This window comes from Ochotona curzoniae, unplaced genomic scaffold (genome assembly GCF_017591425.1).
Source record: "Ochotona curzoniae isolate NIBS_2020 unplaced genomic scaffold, NIBS_Ocur_1.0 contig_523, whole genome shotgun sequence".
NCBI lineage: Eukaryota > Metazoa > Chordata > Mammalia > Lagomorpha > Ochotonidae > Ochotona > Ochotona curzoniae.
In genome coordinates, this window is record NW_024466459.1 from 7,388,725 (window position 1) to 7,408,116 (window position 19,392).

At 50.3% G+C, this 19,392-nt stretch overlaps 1 protein-coding gene across 3 annotated transcripts in view; it reads right to left on the reverse strand.

The window, feature by feature from the left end:
* The window catches only part of SLC39A11 (solute carrier family 39 member 11), a 282,396-nt gene that overhangs the window by 224,464 nt on the left and 38,540 nt on the right, over positions 1–19,392 (reverse strand). For all 3 annotated transcript variants that reach the window (XM_040989575.1, XM_040989574.1, XM_040989576.1), the window contains exon 4: positions 13,084–13,239. In XM_040989575.1, coding sequence (XP_040845509.1) covers positions 13,084–13,239 — 156 coding nt within the window. The remainder of the gene's footprint in view (positions 1–13,083; positions 13,240–19,392) is intronic.

The following is a 19,392-nucleotide window of genomic DNA, read 5'->3' on the forward strand; positions in this document are numbered from 1 at the left end:
GCATCTGCACCCATGTGGGAGACAGAACGAAGCTCCTGACTTTAGCTGTCACTGCCATTTTGGAAGTGAATCGGCTCCTTGCTAGTTTGCCTAGAAAAGCAGAAGAAGATGGCCCAGGCACCTGGGTCCCTGCCACCCATGTGGGACACCCAGATGGAGTTCCAGGCTCTTGGGTTCAGCCTGGCCCAGGCCCAACCACTGCAGATGGAAGACCTCTTTCTCTATCTCTCCTTTTCTTATCACCCTACTTTTCAAATAAACAGATTTAAAAAAAAAGGATACTGCTCCCTTTGTCTAAAATGCATATCCTATTGATTCCTCTTAAATAAATCCACCTGACAAGCTGACAAATGTCAACTTAATCTCTATGTCTACACTTAGGCACCAAATCCAGGAAGCCTCCCATGATGCCCCAAGTTGACAGGGTCATGTGTATCCAGCACCCCCATCTCATACCCACATCTACACAATTACTGCCCTGTACAGCAAAGTGCCTGGCACCAAACGTTGGCATGAAGTGAGTCACAGCAACACAGAAAAGAGGCCAGTGGGGCGTAAGGAGAAAAGGGAAGCAGACTCATTGTTTGGCATGCAAGACTACAAATGTCTGAAAAAGTCTCTGAAGTCCAGACCCACGTCCCAGTGTGGTCACCACCTGCGGCTGCCCTGGGATGCTCCTAGGAGTCACTGCACACAAACTCATCCATCACTGAACCACAGAACAAATTCTGGAGGGTCCCTGCCCAAACAACTCAGGAAACACACCAGGAACGCAGATTGTGTGGGATACCCTGATTCTGGGAGGTGGGAGGCGGTGAGGGGCATTCACTATGATCACAGAGAAGGACAAAACGAGATGAGGAGGATCTTTTGAAAAACCTATTTATTGATTTACATGGAAGACAGAGATAGAGAGATCTTCCATCCACTGGTTTATTCTCCCAATGGCTGCAATGGCCGGGATGGGTCCAGGCTAAAGCCAGGAGCCAGGAAATCCACCTGGGACTCCCACATGGAAGAGGGCAGGGGTCCAAGCACCTGGAACATCCTCGGCTGCCTTCCCAGGCACATTATCAGGGAGCCAAGTCAGAAACGGAGCAGCCAGAATCCAAACTCTGGCGCTCGAGCCTGGCAGGCTGGCATAGCAGCATGGCGTCAGACCCAGAAGAAGAGCAATTTCCCAGTAGCTGTTGGGAAGAACTTTCTGACCTGATCATGACAGAGGTCTGGAACAGAAAACGGAAGTGTCTGTGAAGCCTCCCTGGGAATTAAAAGGACAATGAGGACGAGGTCAGTGCTGATTTGGAGAGGTCAGGAGGTCAGCCATGAGCTAAGCATGGCCCCACCTCTCAGGACAGTGATGGGTAGAAAGTTCTCAGGCTGTAACCTCTCCGAATGGCTCCTGTTTGGAAAGCAAACACCTGGGCTCTACAAGCAAGATGAGCGTCTCCTTCCGGAACTACCGATCATCCCATTATAGGCTTCACTTTCTGACTGTCCCTCTTTCTCACTGCCGCCCTAAAAAAAAAAAATGCATTCAGCTCCCCAGCCATGTCTCTGTCTACAATGCAATAATACTGGATCCTCCCACGCTGTGAGTCTGCTGAAAAATTAATTAAAAACTAGACAGAACGCCAAGAGGCCTTTTCAGCACAGGAACCATGCAGGGCTCAGCTCTTGGGGCATAGAACCCCCTTACCATCAGAAAACCTGCTCAGCACCTCGCACCCCAAGCCATGGAAGGCTCTCATTTCAGAGCCTTAAAGGAGCCGACGTGAGGGTTTGGAGGGAATTTCAGACACGTGTTTAGAGCACTAAGAAATGAGCATTAGCGTTCCTTCACATGTGGGAGAAGCCATGGAAGGCTCCCTCTCCTTCTGCCCCCTCTCTCCCTCTGCCCTCTCCCCATGCCCCTCTCCATCTCCCTCTCCCCCTCTTTCCACACTAGTCATCCTTTTTCTCCAGCAAACAACTCCCTCCTAGTCAGCAGGCCTCTGCCCACATGTCAGCCACATGTCAACCAGAATGACAGGTATCGGCCTTAAGACAAGTTGGGGCAAGTACCCCATTGCTACCAGACAGAATCCAAACTCAGACATAAGAAGGAGGAAAAGCATACAGGACAAATCAGGATCTATGGTCTCAGAGGCCACGGGGAGGAATTCAGAAGTCACCCAATGTCATGCACACACCTGGATGGTTTCTGCCAAGCGGGAGGCAGGAGGAGAGGACTCAACACCTTACGCAGAGCCCATAGACTCCCCTGTGCCAGGACAACGGAAAGGCTTGGAGAGAGAGCAGATGTGGAAAAGAGGGGGTTACAGATCATGGTGGGCAGTGACTATCAGAAAGGTGAAGTTACATCTGAAATCCTCTGTGTGTCTGGCACCTCTGAAATACCAACACCATGGTCACTAATGGTTGCTGAACTCTAAGGATGCCCAGGCACTCAACTAGGCATATCTGCATATATTACCATGTACATCAATTCCAAGATGCCACCTACTGGAAGACACACCTCTACTACAGGTATTACTAGGAAAGCCACCTTATCCACTAATCAATGACTTGCTGTTGCCTATGGACGTACCCCCTTTTCAAGATGGTGACATGTGAAAAAAGAAAAAGTCTTTCGATGAAATGAAGCAACCCACTGAATCCCTACCAAAAACTCTGTGAAGGAGATCCAATGAGATTAAAAGGGAAAGATGCTTGGAAGCTTGCTGAAGCCCCCATGGCCAGCAGCAGCAGAGCATGCAGCTGACCTCAGCCAGGGCGGCTCCAAAGCCTGTGCTATTGGCAGCTCTACCCCATGCCCAACCCACGTGTGCACCAGTCTCTATTCTGAGACTTTTAGATAGGCATTCCCACGAGCAGTTAGCTGGCGGGGGCCAGAGAAAGGACGATGACGCTCAAATTTCCTTGCCACAGAGCACAGGGCAATGGCAGCTCCTCAGAGTGGCAAGAGGAACAGGTAACCAAGGGACGAACTAACAATAGATGAGTTTCCCGTGGGCTGCTCCAACAGATCTGCCCAAACTTCATGGCTTTAAACCAACAGAAATTCATTCTCTCATCGTTGTTGAGCCCAGAAAGCCAAAATCAACATGCCATCAAGCTGTCAGGGAGGCTATACTTCTTCCGGAGGAAGTCCCAGAAAAGAATTTATTCCTCACCTCCTAGCTCAGCGCTTCACCCCTGCAGACCCACACCCCCACCCCACCTCTGCTTCCCACTTTAAAGAACCTGTAAATACTTTCAGGGGCCACCCTGGAGCTAATCCAGGATTGTTTCCTCCTCTCAAGATTCTTGACTTAATCACATCCCTAAAGATCCTTCTCCATACAGTAACTGCTTGGGTTCTGGGGATAAACATCTGGCAATGTTGAGGGCCACAGCTCGACTACACACACAAACCCAAGGCAGAAGGCCTTGCTGTCCCTCTTTTCCCCACCCCCACCCAACTGAAGGCAGAAACCTGAGCCACTATGAAAACAAGTTGCTGAAATGTTGAGTTGGCCTTCAACTTTTCCTAACTTGTGATAAAAGATACAAGCTCTACCCAAAGTATCATGAAATGCTTTGTGGGAGCAACTGTGGCTGAGCGTACTACTGCTCTCCAAGAAAGATATGGCGAATGTCCTTGGGAAGATGCGAGCGGATGTCATGGAACAGCATCTTCGATGGAGATTGACAGAGAAGGACAGCTCTTAGCAACTGGGAGAGGGTGGCAGGAAGGGAACGGGACTGGCACCTGCTTCAGCGAGCAGGAAGATAGAACCAGGCTGTCTTAGGGAGGCAGGATGTGTGACAGCAGATCACAGCAAGACTCTCCTGCTCTCTCATTGTCATCTCTCTTTCCCTCCCTCTCCAGCACTCACTCAATCAAGAAGGTTACTGATCACCAGTTTTCATCATGCCTGGGCCCAAAAAGCTGCATTTTAAAAAGCAGATCATTCCATTACACACAAAAGTTCCAGAAGGCAGAATCCCCCGAGGGAGAGGTTAAGTGCACCGTTGCAAACAAGTGATTTTGTAAATGCAAGCCATTTCACAGAAGGAAGAGTCAGCCAGTCCAGGAGGTCACAGCTACACCTGAGAAACCCTGGAGCAGAGTTAAGTCCAGTCACCTTCCGGTCATCCTGGACCGCTTCTCCTCACCCACTTAACTCCTTGACCACTTCTCCGCCTCAGCCCATATCCGGCTTATCATCCAATTATCATGATTCCTGCCGTCTGAGGCAACACGCAACTAAACACCGGGATCAAGAGCCTCCTGCTCCCTACTTGAGTGCTAATTAAAACCCTAAAAAGAAATGTCTGTGGCCTGAACACAGCCAAGTCCCTGCAGCAGACATCAATAATGTATGCAGAAAAATAGAAACTCTGTTTCAGAAACACACAGTAGCTTCTCCCTCTAACAGCCTTGTTGCTAGCTTTCCATGAAAGGCAGGAAGATTTGAGGGAGAAAATACAATGAGGCCCTGAGTACTTGCAAAAAATCTAGAACAAATGCTTTAAATTAATCCCAATGGGACAGCGAGTGAACAACTACATAACTGGGTAAGTTATATGAAGCAACAATTTTGGGGGACTGGATGACAGACGATGCAGGGCCTATGATCCTTTCATGACAGGAAACATCTGAAGGAGCCGTCCCTGCTCCCCTGGACGCTCTGCGTGAGGAAGACTGGGGCAGCTGAAATTGGCCAAGCAGGGAACCCCCACCAGAAAGCTGCACCAAGAAGGAGCTCCAGAGCCCTGCACAGGGCTATGCTGCACCAGCTGCCGACATCCTCAGCTAGGCACCTGGAAACAGAAACGCTGCGAGGCCTGGAAGACCATCATTGGCTTCCCCAGGCATGATCTGGGGCAGAACACGATTTCAGTTTTTCCAACAACTGTAATTAAGTGGGCTCCCTCCATGCCACACGCAATGTGGTCAAACCATCCCCAAACTTTACTCACTCTTTCTTCCCTGATTCTAAAACTCTCTTCCTTCCCCTAGGACTTTGCCTCCCCAAGCTGATCTATAGCCCAATCAGTGATCTATAGCCCAATCAGTCAGGAGGCAGTGGGTGACACAGGCATGGCCAACCAAGCCGGACGTGGTGGTGACACAAGTGCGGCCATGTCACCACTCATAAGCACTGATACATTAGCCTCTCAGCCCGAGATCTCACTGCCAGCCGAAGACACAGGGCGTCTGCTCCCCTGTGGGTGGAGGAAAGTCACAGGAGGCTGTGGAATGGCTCCAGAGGCAGAAGGAACAGTCCCATCCACAGCTGCTGCTTGCCCCTGGAGGGACACTGCTGCCCAGTGGGACCGGATGCCAGTGTTCTACAGGTGGGGCAGGACCTGTGGGCTCCCAAGTGCCAAACGCCTCCCTGGGGACAATGTACCACCCCATCTGTATCGGAGAAGACTGAGGGTCTCTGTGCTTGGGGAATCCTTTCCCAAGGCTTCCCAGGTTGACACTCAACAGCAGTGACCCCTGTTGCTCTGAGCTCATACTTACTTCGCATTGCAACCTGAGGCACTAATCCACACTGGGTGCCACCAGCATGGGTTAGCCCCCAGTCCAGGCACCTTGAGGTTGACATCTCGGTTGGAACACTCATCCAGGATCTGCTTCTTCCTGCTAAAGCAGAACCTGGGAGACGACTCAGATGGCCGTGTCCCTGCCAACCACATGGGAGACCTGGGCTGAGTTCCTGGCTTCTGACTTCACCCTGGCCCAGCCCCAGTGACCTGGGAGACGACGACTCAGATAGCTGTGTCCCTGCCAACCACGTGGGAGACCTGGGCTGAGTTCCTGGCTTCTGACTTCACCCTGGCCCAGCCCCAGTGACCTGGGAGACGACAACTCAGATAGCTGTGTCCCTGCCAACCACGTGGGAGACCTGGGCTGAGTTCCTGGCTTCTGGCTTCACCCTGGCCCAGCCCCAGTGACCTGGGGAGTTTGGGAAATAAGCCAAGGTGGAAGGGGTGTGTGTCTATGTATATCTTTCTCTATTAAATTACCAAATACATAAATATTTTTAGCAAAATTCAGATGTTGAAGCTCTCACCACCCCTAGTAGCCAGCTGGGAATCGATCTTGTTCTCTCCCTCTTACAAATAAACAAATAGTTTTTTGACTCAGATGCAGTGGTTCGGTTACATGGTGCCATTAGGATGGCCCTGGTCCAGCCTGACCGGGGTGCTTCCAGGCAGAGCAAACAGGGAGCGACGCACACACGGAGGAAAGGCCACACAATGACAGACAACAGGCAGCTGTCCACGAGGCCAGGAGAGAAGCTGACAGCCCGATCTCGGACTTCCAGCCTCCAGGACGGGGGAAATAAAGGTCTGCTGTTGGAGGATCTGGGCGAGTGGAGGCTCTAGGGTAGACTATGTTAACTTAGGGACCTTGGAAGGATTTCCTCAACCCTGAGCAACGAAAGCAACAGCCTCTCAGAACAGTACCCTCAGAACGTACTCCACGTCAGGGACCCTAGGATGACATCAAGTGGCCGTCCCCATCCCCAGGTACTGATGCAGTTAGGCTGCTGGAGGCAACACTCTTCCGTTTTATCCCCCTATCCCCAGATACAGGAAGGAGAAAACTGTCTCATCTACTTTCCCCCATTCCTCTACCTTTACCATGCCAATCAGTGGCCCAAATGGGTATACATCCTTCTCAACTATGTAAACATCATCAAATAAACATAAAAATTCCTGCTGTTGAAGCGAGCCAGCCTTCATGGTCTTTTGTTAGCACAACCCAAGCTGTATACAGACATCCAGAGACTTAAGCGAGAGGTCCCACTGCAAAACAATAACCTATTTTCAAGCAGACAACTTATTTCAGAGGCAAAGTGAAAGATTTTCCACCCATTGATTAGCCTTCAAAATGGCTGCAATGGCCAGGGCTGAGCCAGGCCAAAGTCAGGAGCTCCATCCAGGTCTCCCACGGGAATGGTGCAGGCCCAGGCAATGGGCCATCTTCCACTGCTTTTCCAGGTGTATTAGCAGGTAGCTGGGGTGAGGTAGAGCAGGCAGGACTTGAAACTGGCACTTTGATATGGTATGCCAGCGTTGCACATGACAGCTTAATTCATTATGCCACAACACCAACCCCAAAACAGCAACCTTTGACAGCAGCTGCCCAGTCCACCCCCACACCTGGCCTCTCCTGTGTTGCCCGGTGGGAGGCTGTGTTGCAATGCGAGGGGTTCTCTCCAGCCCTGCCTGGCTGTCAACAGCAACCGCAGGACACACTCCTCACAGCATAGAATCATAGCACATATCATAATCTTCAGCAAAGACCAGGTGAAAACGCTACACGGAGACGGAGGGCCAGGCTCAGCTTCCCCGCAAGGCTAGCCAGGCTCCTCCAGCAGCCTGAGCTTTAGCTTACATCCTCTCTGTGCGTCCTCCTGCAGGTCTCCTTCAGGGCTCCTCCAAGAGACACCTGCAGTCTCTTCTTCCCTTCCCCCTCCTCCTCTGCTCTCCTTCTCTGATTCTTCTGGGAACCAGGATCAGCATGCTGAGGACGGGACAATCTAAGGAGGGGAGAAATGCATTCCCTCTGGGGATGGAAATGGCCCCCTGCCACATCTGTCACTTCCAGACAGCTGCCACATGCAGCTCCTCGCAGCAGCTCCAAACGGCCAAAGGTTGAGTACACATTAACAGTAGACGCACCTTCTGTTAGGTGCAAGTTTGCCTTCAGGCATCTCCACCATCATCACAATGAGAACTAAAAGCAACGGAACATAATCTGAGATTTGGAAAACGTGAGAAGATGGAAGTGGGTTACTCAGAAACCTGCCTGAGCAGGCTCAGGGGCCAAGTCTGAGAGAGAGAGAGAGAGAGAGAGAGAGAGAGAGAGAGAGAGAGAGAAAGAAAGCGCACGCCAACCTTAGGCGGAGGCACCAGCACTCTCGGGGAACCTCTCCCTCAAATACCAAGAGAGAGAAGAGAGGACGGAGCAGGGAGCACCTAGCTCCCAGGGAGGAGACTGCCAAGCCCAGGGCAAGCTGAGAAAAGCAAGCAGCAGCAGCCTCGTAGGCAGTGTGCCCCACTGCTTCCTGGGAAGCACACAACAGGACCACATCTCCAGATATACACACATTCAGCACACAGGAACACAGGCAACCCAAGGACCCCAGTACGAGGAGACTGTAGTATGGCCAGCATCAAGACAGCAGAATGCTGGCCAGGCATTAAGATGACAACAAGCGGGCCCAGTGCAGTGGCCTAGCAGCTAAAGTCCTCTCCCTCAAGGTGCCTGGATCCCATATGGATGCCGGTTCTAGTCCTGGTGGCTAACCTTCCCATCTAGTTCCCTGCTTGTGGCCTGGGAAAGCAGTTGAGGATGGCCCAAAGCCTTGGGACTCTGCACCCATGTGGGAGACCTGGAGGAAGTTCCTGGTTCCCGGCTTTGGATTGGTCCAGCACCGGCCCTTGTGGTCACTCCCTTGGGGAGTGAATCATCAGACGCAAGATCTTCCTCTTGGTCTCTCCTCCTCTCTGTATATCTGACTTTGTAATAAAATAAATATTTAAAAAATCATACATTTGAGTAATCACACAAAAGACAAGGCTGAGACTGACTTCAGCCATGTGCAGCCCTGGGGATGGAGAAGGGCGCATGCTCAATAGAGTCGATTCCAGCCTACGCCAAGGTGACACAAACAGTACCAACAAGTGCAGAGGGGGTTTCTCTGTCAGTATGTTCAAAACGCATCATAACCGGTTTTCAGGAAAGGCAGGAAAAGACTAGAACAATACCCAATGAAATGAAGACTGCGCTTGCTTAACCAGCTGGTCTGGCAAGCAGGTGAAATCGGGCAGGGCTGTTACATCAGACTTCTTCGAAATTATTTTAGAATGAGATTCTTGTATTATAAAGTTGTGATGCAGATGTGACAAAAGACACAGACACAAGACTCGGGGGCACATGTAAGACCCTCCATCCCAACCCTACCCCTCGACTGAACCACCAGGAGAACATCACTGTGCTAATGAAAGTGAAGGCTTCCTGCCTACCGCTACTCCATAACTTTCCAGAGAAGCAAAACGTGCATAGGTCATGAAGTTGTCCGTGTGTGCTGTTCTCCCTGGGCCCACCTTATTCCTAAGGACTGATGTTATTTATCTGAAACTGACATCGAGATTCACTGGTTCACTCCCCTAGATGGATACAATGGCCAGGGATGTGCCAGGCTGAGGCCAGGAGCCTGGGATTTCAGCTGGGTCTCCCACGTGGATGGATGCCTGAGTACAAGGGGCCATATTCCACTGCTTCACTGTTTGCACCACAATGCCAGCCCTTCCCTAAGTCCATGTTAAGGGGACGCCAGGCTTGGGCTGGCCCTGAGCACCCTTTGCCATCAGCCAGCCTCTCACGGGGCCTGGCAGGCTGCACCACCCCTGCCTCCGCTCCCCCTTTCATTAAGATACCATTTGGCAAAGTCTCTGTAAACCCCTGTCCGCTCATTCCCCTGTCACAGCTCCCGCGCAAGCCTCCTCTCCTTTATTCCCAGATAAATAAATGGAAATAAATACCAGCCCGGCAGAGAGCGACTTGATGCATCTCAAGTTAACAACACAGCGACGGCTTCGGCCTGACAGGTTGTTATGAGTAAAACCTTTTTCATGAACAAATAGTTTGCTTCGGGCTGAGCAGAGCGGGGATCAAGGGATACAGTCAGATGTTAACCACCTCCTTCCCATCAGCCCCAGAGCGTGGCTGCACTCCACAAGCTGAATCCGTGCCTCTGATGTTCCCAGGAGGTGGGACCTGGGCTTGAACTGTGCCGGGCGAGGCACCACCGCGATACCCCTAAGCCACACTGCAGCCCATGCTGGGCAGTGACGTAACAGAGATGGGGTGACATTCTTTGGTTCTGCCAAGGGACACAGAGATGCTGGGGTCATGTGTACACAGGTGCTCCCTCTTCACTGCCTAGGATGGCAGTACCCACCCCCCATATTTAAAAAAAAAATCCTCTGAAGCTTCTCCAGCAGATTCCTCGTGCTCCTGGGGCCACATGTGGGACAGGGGAGCAGTGTCCTAAACTGTAATGAATCAGGGACTGAAAAGTTCTTATGCTGAATGTACCCAAAGAAATCTCCTACAACCTCAAAAGCCAGAGATGCCAATAGAAACAAATATCCCAAGCAAACGCATTCCCACACTGAGGCACTGCCAACCCGTAGGACGGATTCTTTTAATTCCCTGGGGTCCACCAGCCACATCAGGCAACCTTAAGAACCCCAGACCCAAACCCAGCTAGCACTAGCACTCAAGCTGCCACCCTTTCTGCGTGGCACCAAGGGACACCTCTCACTGGCCACGTCTGCAGGCTGTTCCCAAGCACGACTCGGATGACGATGTTTGGATCCAGGGATGGCAGCAATTAGAACGCTCATCCGTTTGCAGCGCCTTCTCACATGAATTCCCCAGAATCAGTTTTCTTCTAAGAGCTCCCAGAACACAGATGCAGTAACAGGTGGCTCCCGAGACCCTGGGTACTGGGGACCCATGGCCCCTTCCTGAGCCACTACCCTTTCTCCCCAGAAGCCCCTCGCCCTCTCTCACACCATTCCCAGTTTTCTGCATCATCTAGCACTTCCCTCTGGGAGCATCTCCACATTCAAAGCGTTAGAACAAACATGAGCCAAAAGGTTAAAAAAAAAAAAAAAAAAGAACCGCTTCACAGTACAAATTGGTTGGCCACTATTTACACTGCCCAGAGAAAGGCCCTCCACTGAAACAGCTGATCAAACACAGCTGACAGCACCCCTCCAGGCTCACACACCCTGGGAGCAGCAGAAACGACCAAGCGTGGCTGCGAGGATCCCCTGAGAAGAGGCTGTCTTGTGCGCTCGGGTGGGAGAGCAGGAGGCAGCTCGGGAGGAGCTGTGGACTGTCACCCGGCCAGACTGCTGGCCGCTGGTGAGCTGGGAGTGCCGGCCGCCAGGCCTTCCTGTGAGAGCAGATGACCACACTCTGAGGACAAGTTCATAGGTAACCAGGGTGCACCTGAGGGCAGAGCGTGGCAGTCCTGGCAGGGGCAGGAAGATGGACTCCCAAAGTTCTCACCACAGAGAGAACACTCAACAGCCAGGAGGCCGGATGTCCAGGAGGCACACATAGACATTGCCATTCAAGCTGCTAATGAACAATTGATGACAGATGGTCTTCCCTCCGGCACAGTCTTACAGCTGTCCACTCCAGCGTCACACCCGCCTAGCCGGTGGGGAGAGCTGTCCTTTTCTAACACAAATGGTGACTGCCCGTCCTAGGGTACACGTCCATTCACCCTGGCGAGCCTGACTTAACTTTAGCTGGCACGATCTGACGAAAGAAATGGCCTATGACCCCATTCACCCCCGACATGGGTTTTTCCTGCACCTCTGCCCTGATTACTCAGGGAACCCAAGCACCAGCTCAGGTGCACTTCTGTCGGCCTCTGCTGCGTACCAGGGTCAGTGTCAAATAAGGCTGTGTTGGCCTGGTCATCTCTAGGACACGGTCCAGCCAGGCTCTGGGCTGGGTGCTCATAGCTGGCTCCAGGCTGTACTTGCTACTGCGTTCTCTATGAGCAAGCCCCTGCGCATGCTCATTCCCAAATCCAACTCACCAACGTCATCTCAGAAAAAACATTTCTGGCTCACCCCCTGAATTCTGTGCCTTTGAGCATTTTGATATGCTTACAATCTGCCAGAGCCTTGCTCCTCAGATTTCAAGGAGGAGAATCGGAGCAGAATCAGCAAGCGCCAGAAACTGAGGTCAAACCCAGACCGTGCTGGCCAGCCTTCCTACCTCCTCCTCCCGGTCCTTCCTGATGTGCTGCTCGGTCAGGGCCTTACGTGAGAGTCAGCTGTGCTGCCATCTTCCTGACACCATTGTGAGCCCTTTAGGGGCCAGGGTCATGGTCATGGTCACTCACTTCTCCCAAGACAAGGCGTGCTCCTGCATGAGCGTCTCTCAGCAAGTTTATGGGGAAACAAATGGAATTAAAAAGATTAAGTTTATTTTTGGTGGGAAAAAAAAATGTTTGAAATCCCCATGGAGGATTTGTTTTTTTTTTTTTTCATTAACACACATTTCCCATGAACCTTCTGAAGACTTTTTACATGCATGAATTTTAAATGGTTTTTGAAATCAAAACAAGTATATGTCTTTTGAAAGCCAGAGCTACAGAGAGAGAAAGAAAGCTTCCATTTACTGGTTCAATCCCAAATGTCTGCAATGCCAGAGCTGGACCAGGCAGTGGCCAGGAGCCTAGAACCCCACCAGGTCTCCCACAGGAATGGTAGGGGTCCAGAGCCTTGGACACATCAGCACAAAACAGAAAAGGAAGTAGAGCAGCCTGGACTTAAACTGATGTTTACATGGGAAGCTCATCGCAGCCAGCAGCTTAACTTACTGTGCCACAACACCAGGCTCCCCTAGCCCTAAACTTATCTGTTAATTTCATTTCTCCGTGAACTTTTTGAAATTTTTATTTATTTTATTTTATTTTATTTAAAAGAGACAAACATAGAGAGAGCTCTTCTACTCTCTAGCTCCCTCTCCAAATGCCTACCAATGGCCAGGGCTAGATCATGTGAAAGCCAGGGGACCAGAACTTGACCTAGGTCTCCTATGTGGGCAGCAGGGACCCACGTGCTTGAGCCATCACCTGCCACTTTCCAGAGTGCTCATGAGCAAGAAACTGGAGCGGAAGGTTAAACCCAGGCAGTCTAAAACGGGGTGCCAAAGACCATGCAGCACCCTAACCATGCGCTGAATAGCCACTCCCACCCTGCCAGGTAAGGGTTCTCAAGTACCCTCCTATATACACAATATCAGCTACTGTCAACATTGTTACTGAAATCTGACATTCAAAATCTGTATTGGAATGTAATAAGGGGAGTCTTATTAACAAGAAATTATTCTCTTGAAGGAAGAAATCTCCACGGAGTTCCTCTAACCCTTGTCTGTTTAGAGGCCATTTACTGTTTAGCAGAGACAGACAGCCAGATACACCCTGCACCAAGCTGGACACGTGCTGCTGTGATGGGCCAAAAGGAAGCTGTACTCACCAGGTGCGGCATCAGGAGGTCAGCCAGGTAGACGAAGGTGGCTCCCAGGGTGAAACCCACAGCCACTGGGAAAAAGGCGAAGGCACCAAAGCCCCCGGACGTGGCCATCTCAACCGCCGGAGCCAGGAGGGACCAATAGGAAGCTGCCAACATGACCTACAAAAACCAGAGGGAGCCATGTTAAGGCAACTGCATATGGCTTTACAAGCAAGGAACTCAGGTGCCCTCTGTGGTCCAAACAGAATCCTCCCATCTCATATGGCCTTGACCCCCAGGCATCATCCCAAACCAAAGAACAATATTGAGAGTTCACAATATTGTTGAGAACTCAGTGTAGGTCAGACAGAGGACTATGGGAGGATGGAGTCCAGGTTACTGCCCGGCAGCCTCAAGCACAAATCATCTGACCTTTAAAGGGACAGGTGGCAATATCTGGAGACATTTTCAGTTGTTGCCTTGAGCACGGGGTATAAGGGTTTAAACTGCAGCTGGTATCCAATGAGTGGTGCCCCAGGGCACTGGTTCACATCCTACAGACGCCCGCCACAATCCCTGCTAACAAAGTATTATCCAGCCCCAAAGGTCAGCGATCACGTTGCTGAGAAATCCTGTTCTAATTGAATACTCTCAAGACAAATTGCTCATTACTTCATGAGCCCCACTGCATTATAACGCAGCTCTAATTATTACAAAGTTCTTCCTTACGTTGAACTGAAACCCGCCTTCCTTCCATTTTTATCTATTAGCTCTTCAGCTGCTCCCTAGAGCGCCAAAGACAACATCCTGCTTCTGTGATCTATGGCAGCCTCTGAAATATGTGAAGTCGGCCCGTAACTCAACATCCTATGGTTCCATCCATTTCCTTATCTCTACAAAGGAAGAGGGGGACTAATAATGACTGATCACCAGCTGCATCCAGGGACCAAGCCCTTGTGCTGGATCTCCTACATATCACCATTGTAACAAACACTTCCTAAAGCTCTCATGGAGCTGAGTCTCTCCAAGTTGCAGTTTTGATTGGTCCAAGGTCGCCTAGGCAGTAAGTGTCAGATTCAGAAAATCAATCATTCGAGGATCACAATCAACTCAATGAATAGAGCAACACGCAGGAAAAGAGAAAAATGGGGTTGATCTCAAGTGTCAGCAAGCTCCATTTGATCAGAAGTTCTTTAGCACTGACCAAGTCTGACACTCCCCCACAGCCATTTACTCTTACAGAGGTCATGACACCTTCTTGGCTGTGGTACACCCACTCCCCATCACTGTCACTGTGTGACAGTCATCAACAACACACAAAATGTTGCCTTGCTGCCACATCACCCATCTCCAAAATGACATCCTGCGTGACAGCACCAGGCATTCCAACAGCAACGATCAAGAATAAACCCATGCAGGGAGCCACAGACTCCCTCCCCCTCCACCAGTCATCATTCACACACAGTCAACCTGCTTAGAGCCAAGAGGGAAAAAAAAAAAAAACCTTAGTGTCCCCTTCCCCATGGAAAAACATCTTCTTCTAAAATTCCCAGTGGCTGTAGACAAACACACAAGGTGCATCTACTGTGATTCTAAGAACACACAGGAATCCCACCATCCTAGCTAGCCCTCTGTGCCAGGTCTGCTCACCCCTCTCTGGACCCCACCCTCTGGAAACCTCTGCTAGTCTCGCAGCCTCACAGGACTGTCTGCCACGATGCCACATGCTGGGTGTGTCAGGGTCTTTCACAAGGTCACCGCCACAGCTGCAGCTGCCCCGGAAGTGACCCAATGTTAGTCATTATCCCCATGGCATGGGAAACTCCAAAGGAGACAATCTATGTATGCGTGCAAGCCACAAAGAGGCCAAGGCGAGACACAGTGCATGCAAATGCCTAAAGCTTCTGTCTCCAAGGAGAACCATGGCTACCGAGTTATTTGAAGGGAAGTTAGATAGCTCGGCACCTGTGGCTTTAGGAGGATGTTTACAGGGTCTAAAAAACAAAATTGTAAATCACCTTGTATTAATCAGATTGTCCTTTAAGGTACGTGGTAAACACAGAGTATAGGAACCGAGTACCTGAAGTCCTGCCACAGGAGGTAATCATTAACTAAGGCTGCTAACTCTGTATTTGATCAATAAATATGTGATGCCAGGGTGGGCTCTTCGCTCTGGTGCTTCTGAGCCCAGAGACCCTTGGTCCCTGCTTTTCTCAAACATACTGCATGGGGGCTCTCATTCTTTCAGTACTGTACAAAAGGCAGGGATCATCTTACGGTAGATGACTACCTTACACTAAACAGCAAAGCATGCCCACAGGAGCATGCACTCAACATGCATGTCTTTTCATGACTTCACAGCTCATTCCTCTCCAGAACTGATCAAACAGTCCGTTATCTGGGCATACCACTTGTTCATCTACCTACTGAAGGACACTGAAGGACACCTTGGTCACTCCCTGACCACCAGCATCCCGTATCAGAGCACTGGTTTCAGTCCTCACTGCTCCACTTCTGATACAGTTCCCTGAAAAATGTGTCTGGGAAAGCACCTGTGTGGGAGGATCAGCTGGATCTAGGCTCCTGGCTTCAGCCTAGCCCAGCTCTGGTCATTTCAGCTCTCTGGGGAGTGAACCAGTGAATGAAAGGGATCTCTAAGAACTAAATCAATATTGTTAAAATGTTGGGTATTGTTTTTAATCCAGGTGAAACTTACATATTAACTACCTGATACAGAAGCAGTACGCCATGTGTCTAATCACCCCTCAGTTATCCCAGCTGCAGGATGGTGAGCCCCAACGGTCCTTGGGAATGGACTCCCAAGGCAAAGTCACTGCCAGCCAGTGCCCTGTGACCCCCACTCGGACTAGCAGGACCATCCCTGAGACCAGTGGCAACCATGACGAGGCAATGGCTGGGCCTTCCCTGTTCCCCACCTTTGTCTACAAAAGCAATGTATAATTGGGTCTTGGTATACATGGGAGGGGCCTCTCTGTACCCAAAAATCTTTCTTTGCTTCCTTATCCCACTCCCAAAAGATGAGAGGCCGTATGCTGTAGCACTGCATATTAACCTGTGATGCCAGCACCCCACGTAGGTGCCCAGTGCAAGTTCTCGTTGTTCCACTCCCTATCCTTGCTCAAGGTCTGCTCCTGCCTTCGTGTTTGTTGCACACTTTCTTGGCCCTCAGCCACCATCATGACTGTCACTTCCATCTCTACAAATGGGAGAGTGAACAAATGAATGACCTGAGCTGATTCAAAAATTGATGTGGATCTTACGGAGAGTTGCCCAAGGACAAAAACACTCAGAGGTGGACAGGGGTGACAACCTGTGTTCCCCAGGGCTCTCTCTCCTTCTCCCCACTGCCCTCTGCATCCTTCCTTTTCTTCTGAGGAAGAGAGGACTCACTCCTTTGGGGCCACATCACCTGGGAATCCTGCGCATGCCCAGGATCGAGGCTGTGCTGGAGAGCCAGAGCAGCTTGTCAATATCCATCATCTAAACGAGTCTCCCTGTCATCCTTGCTAGTAAAGGGAGCAACGAAGGTCAAGTCAGGCCATAACACTTAACACTCGCTTTTTGGTCTATTGCTAAATTCTAAAGCCATTTTTTTTCCCCAAGATGAAGTGCTCACCACCCAAATGCTCTCGCTTCTTTGATCAACCCTGGCTAAGTATTTATTTAAAATAATGGAGTCTGGCATGGGTATGGAAAGATGACCTTTTAGCACATGCAAAGCTTTATAGAACACCCACTCAAGAGTCACTGATGCACTCACGGACCCATTTAGAGTTAAAACAGAATTCAGGAAATCACATGGTCCAAACAATCTATTTGGGCCCAGCACTATGGCTCAATTGGCTAACTCTCCCTCTTCAAGCACCAGCATCCCATATAGGTGCTGGTTCATGTTCCAGCTGCTCCACTTCCCATCCAGCTCCCTTCTGTGGCCTGGGAAAGCAGCAGAGGACAGCCCAGAGCCTTGGGACCCTGCACCCATGTGGGAGACCTTAAAGAAGCTCCTGGTTCCTAGCTTTGGGCCAGCTCTGATCGTTGCGGCCATTTGGGGAATGAACTAACAGTTGGATGATCTCTCTGTCACTCTTTCTTTCTCTTTGTAACTCTGCCCTTCAAATAAATAAAAATAAACCTTTAAAAAAAAGGGGGGGCGGTGTCATGGTGTAGTAAACTAAACCTATGCCTGAAGTGCCAGCATCCCATATGGAAGCCTGTTTGTATTCTGGCTACTTCACTCATGCTTCCTGCTTATGGTCTGGTAAAGCAGCAGAGGATGAGCTCAAGTGCTTGAGTTCCTGCACCCACATAGGAGACCCAGAGGAAGCTCCTGGCTCCTTGCTTCACTTTGGCTCAGCTCTAGCCATTGCAGCCATCTGGAGACTGAACCAGTGATTGGAAAACCTCTCTCTGTGTGTCTCCTTCTCTATAACTCTGCCTTTCAAATAAAAATAAATCTTTAAAGGAAAAAAAAAAACAGTCAAAGATTTCCTGCAAATCCCAGAGCAAGCTGATGCCCCCCAAAGCTGGCTGCCTCATCCCCAGAAGGCGGTACCACCCTATGCCCCTACACAGGCCCACAGTCATTTAAGAAATCCTAAGAACTGCAGAGTAAGGACCAGGCTGAAGTCCTCCCTCAATCCCCCACCCCAGGCAAAGAAACCTGGCAGCCAAGTCCCGGATGAAGACAAGCAGCCACCACTTCAAACCACCAACCGAACATTCCTCAGTATTGTGATAGTTAGTCCAAGCAAACCCGGGGCTAGGAAAATGCTGACAACCAATAAACTGTGGTAATGAGCCTGTTAAACACTTACCTTTGGAAGATAAATCAGATTTCCTGGGTAGGAAAGCAAACAGCTATGGGATTCACGTTAGGAGTCCCTTCCAGAACCCACCTGAGGCTGGGAGTTCAGTCCTAAACGCTGGGCTGGTTCTCACAAATGAACGAATAAAAGACACACCTTCCGCTATGGTCAGCTACACTTAGCCCAGACATGGATGCTCTGGCACACTTAGGATGCCAGCAGCCCACAGCAGAGCGCCCATTCGGCCTCCAGTTCAGCTCCCTGCTAATGTACCTGTGGGAGAACAGATGCTGGCCCAAGGACTTGGGTCCCTGAAACCAGATGGGAGACCTGGAGGAGTTCTTGGTTCCTGGCTTCAGCCCGGCTCAGTCCCAGCTATTGCAACTACTCAGAGAATGAGCCAAAAGATGCAAAATCCTCCCCTCTCTTGTTTGTTTGCTTGTTTGTTTTTAATAAGAATAGTCATGGAGACTGCATGGTAGCCTAGTAGTTAAATCCTCGCTTTCCATATGCCGGGCTCACATATGGGTATAGGTTTGTGTCCTGGCTGCTCCACTTTCCTTCCAGATCCTTGCTTGTAGCCTGGGAAAGCAGCAGAGGACGGCTCAAAGCCTTGGGACCCTGCACCCACGTGTGAGAGACATGAAAGAAGCGCCTGGCTCCTGGCTTAGGATCAGCTCAGTTTCAGCCATTGCAACCACTTAGAGAGTGAACTAGCGGACAGAAGATCTTTCTCTGTATATCTACCTTTCAAATAAAAATAAATTTGAAGGAAGAAAGGAAAGACAGAAAGAGACGGGGGGGTGGAAAGGGAGGTATGGAGGAAGGGAAGGAAGGAAGGAAGGAAAAAAGGAAGGAAGGAAGGAAGGAAAAAAGGAAGGAAGTAAAGAAGGGTGGGTGGGTAGGTGAGTCCTGGGGTTAGGCTATGGATAACCAGTTAAGCTGCTGCCTGCAACACCAGCGTTCCTTTGGTGTTGCTCCTGACTGCTCCACTTCTGATCCAGCTTCCTGCTAACACACCTGGAAAAGCAGTGAAAGATGGCCCTGCATTCACATGGGAGACAGGGAAGAAGCTCCTGGCTCCTGGCTTGAACATGGCCATGGCCATGGCCCAGCCCCAGCCCCAGCCATTGTGGCCATTTAGTGAGTGAACCAGAAGATGGAACCTTTCTGACTCTCTCCACTACCATCCTTCTCCACCTCTGCCTTTCAAGTAAATCTCTTTTTTTTTCACCCTTTAAAAAAATTATTATTATCATTTTATGATACAGTTCCACCAGCCCTGGGATTTCCCCCAGTCCCTCCCCGAGTTCCCTCCTCACCTCACTGAGTTCCCCTGTATTATCACCACAGGCATATGTCCATCATTGCGGGCATGGACAATGGCAAGAGTCCAGCATTCTACTGTCAAGATAGAGCTAACAGTTTCATTGGGAGTCCATCTTTAGCCTGGAAGTAGAGATGCATACTGTATTGTACCCTCACATCTGGATATGACAGTCTCCAT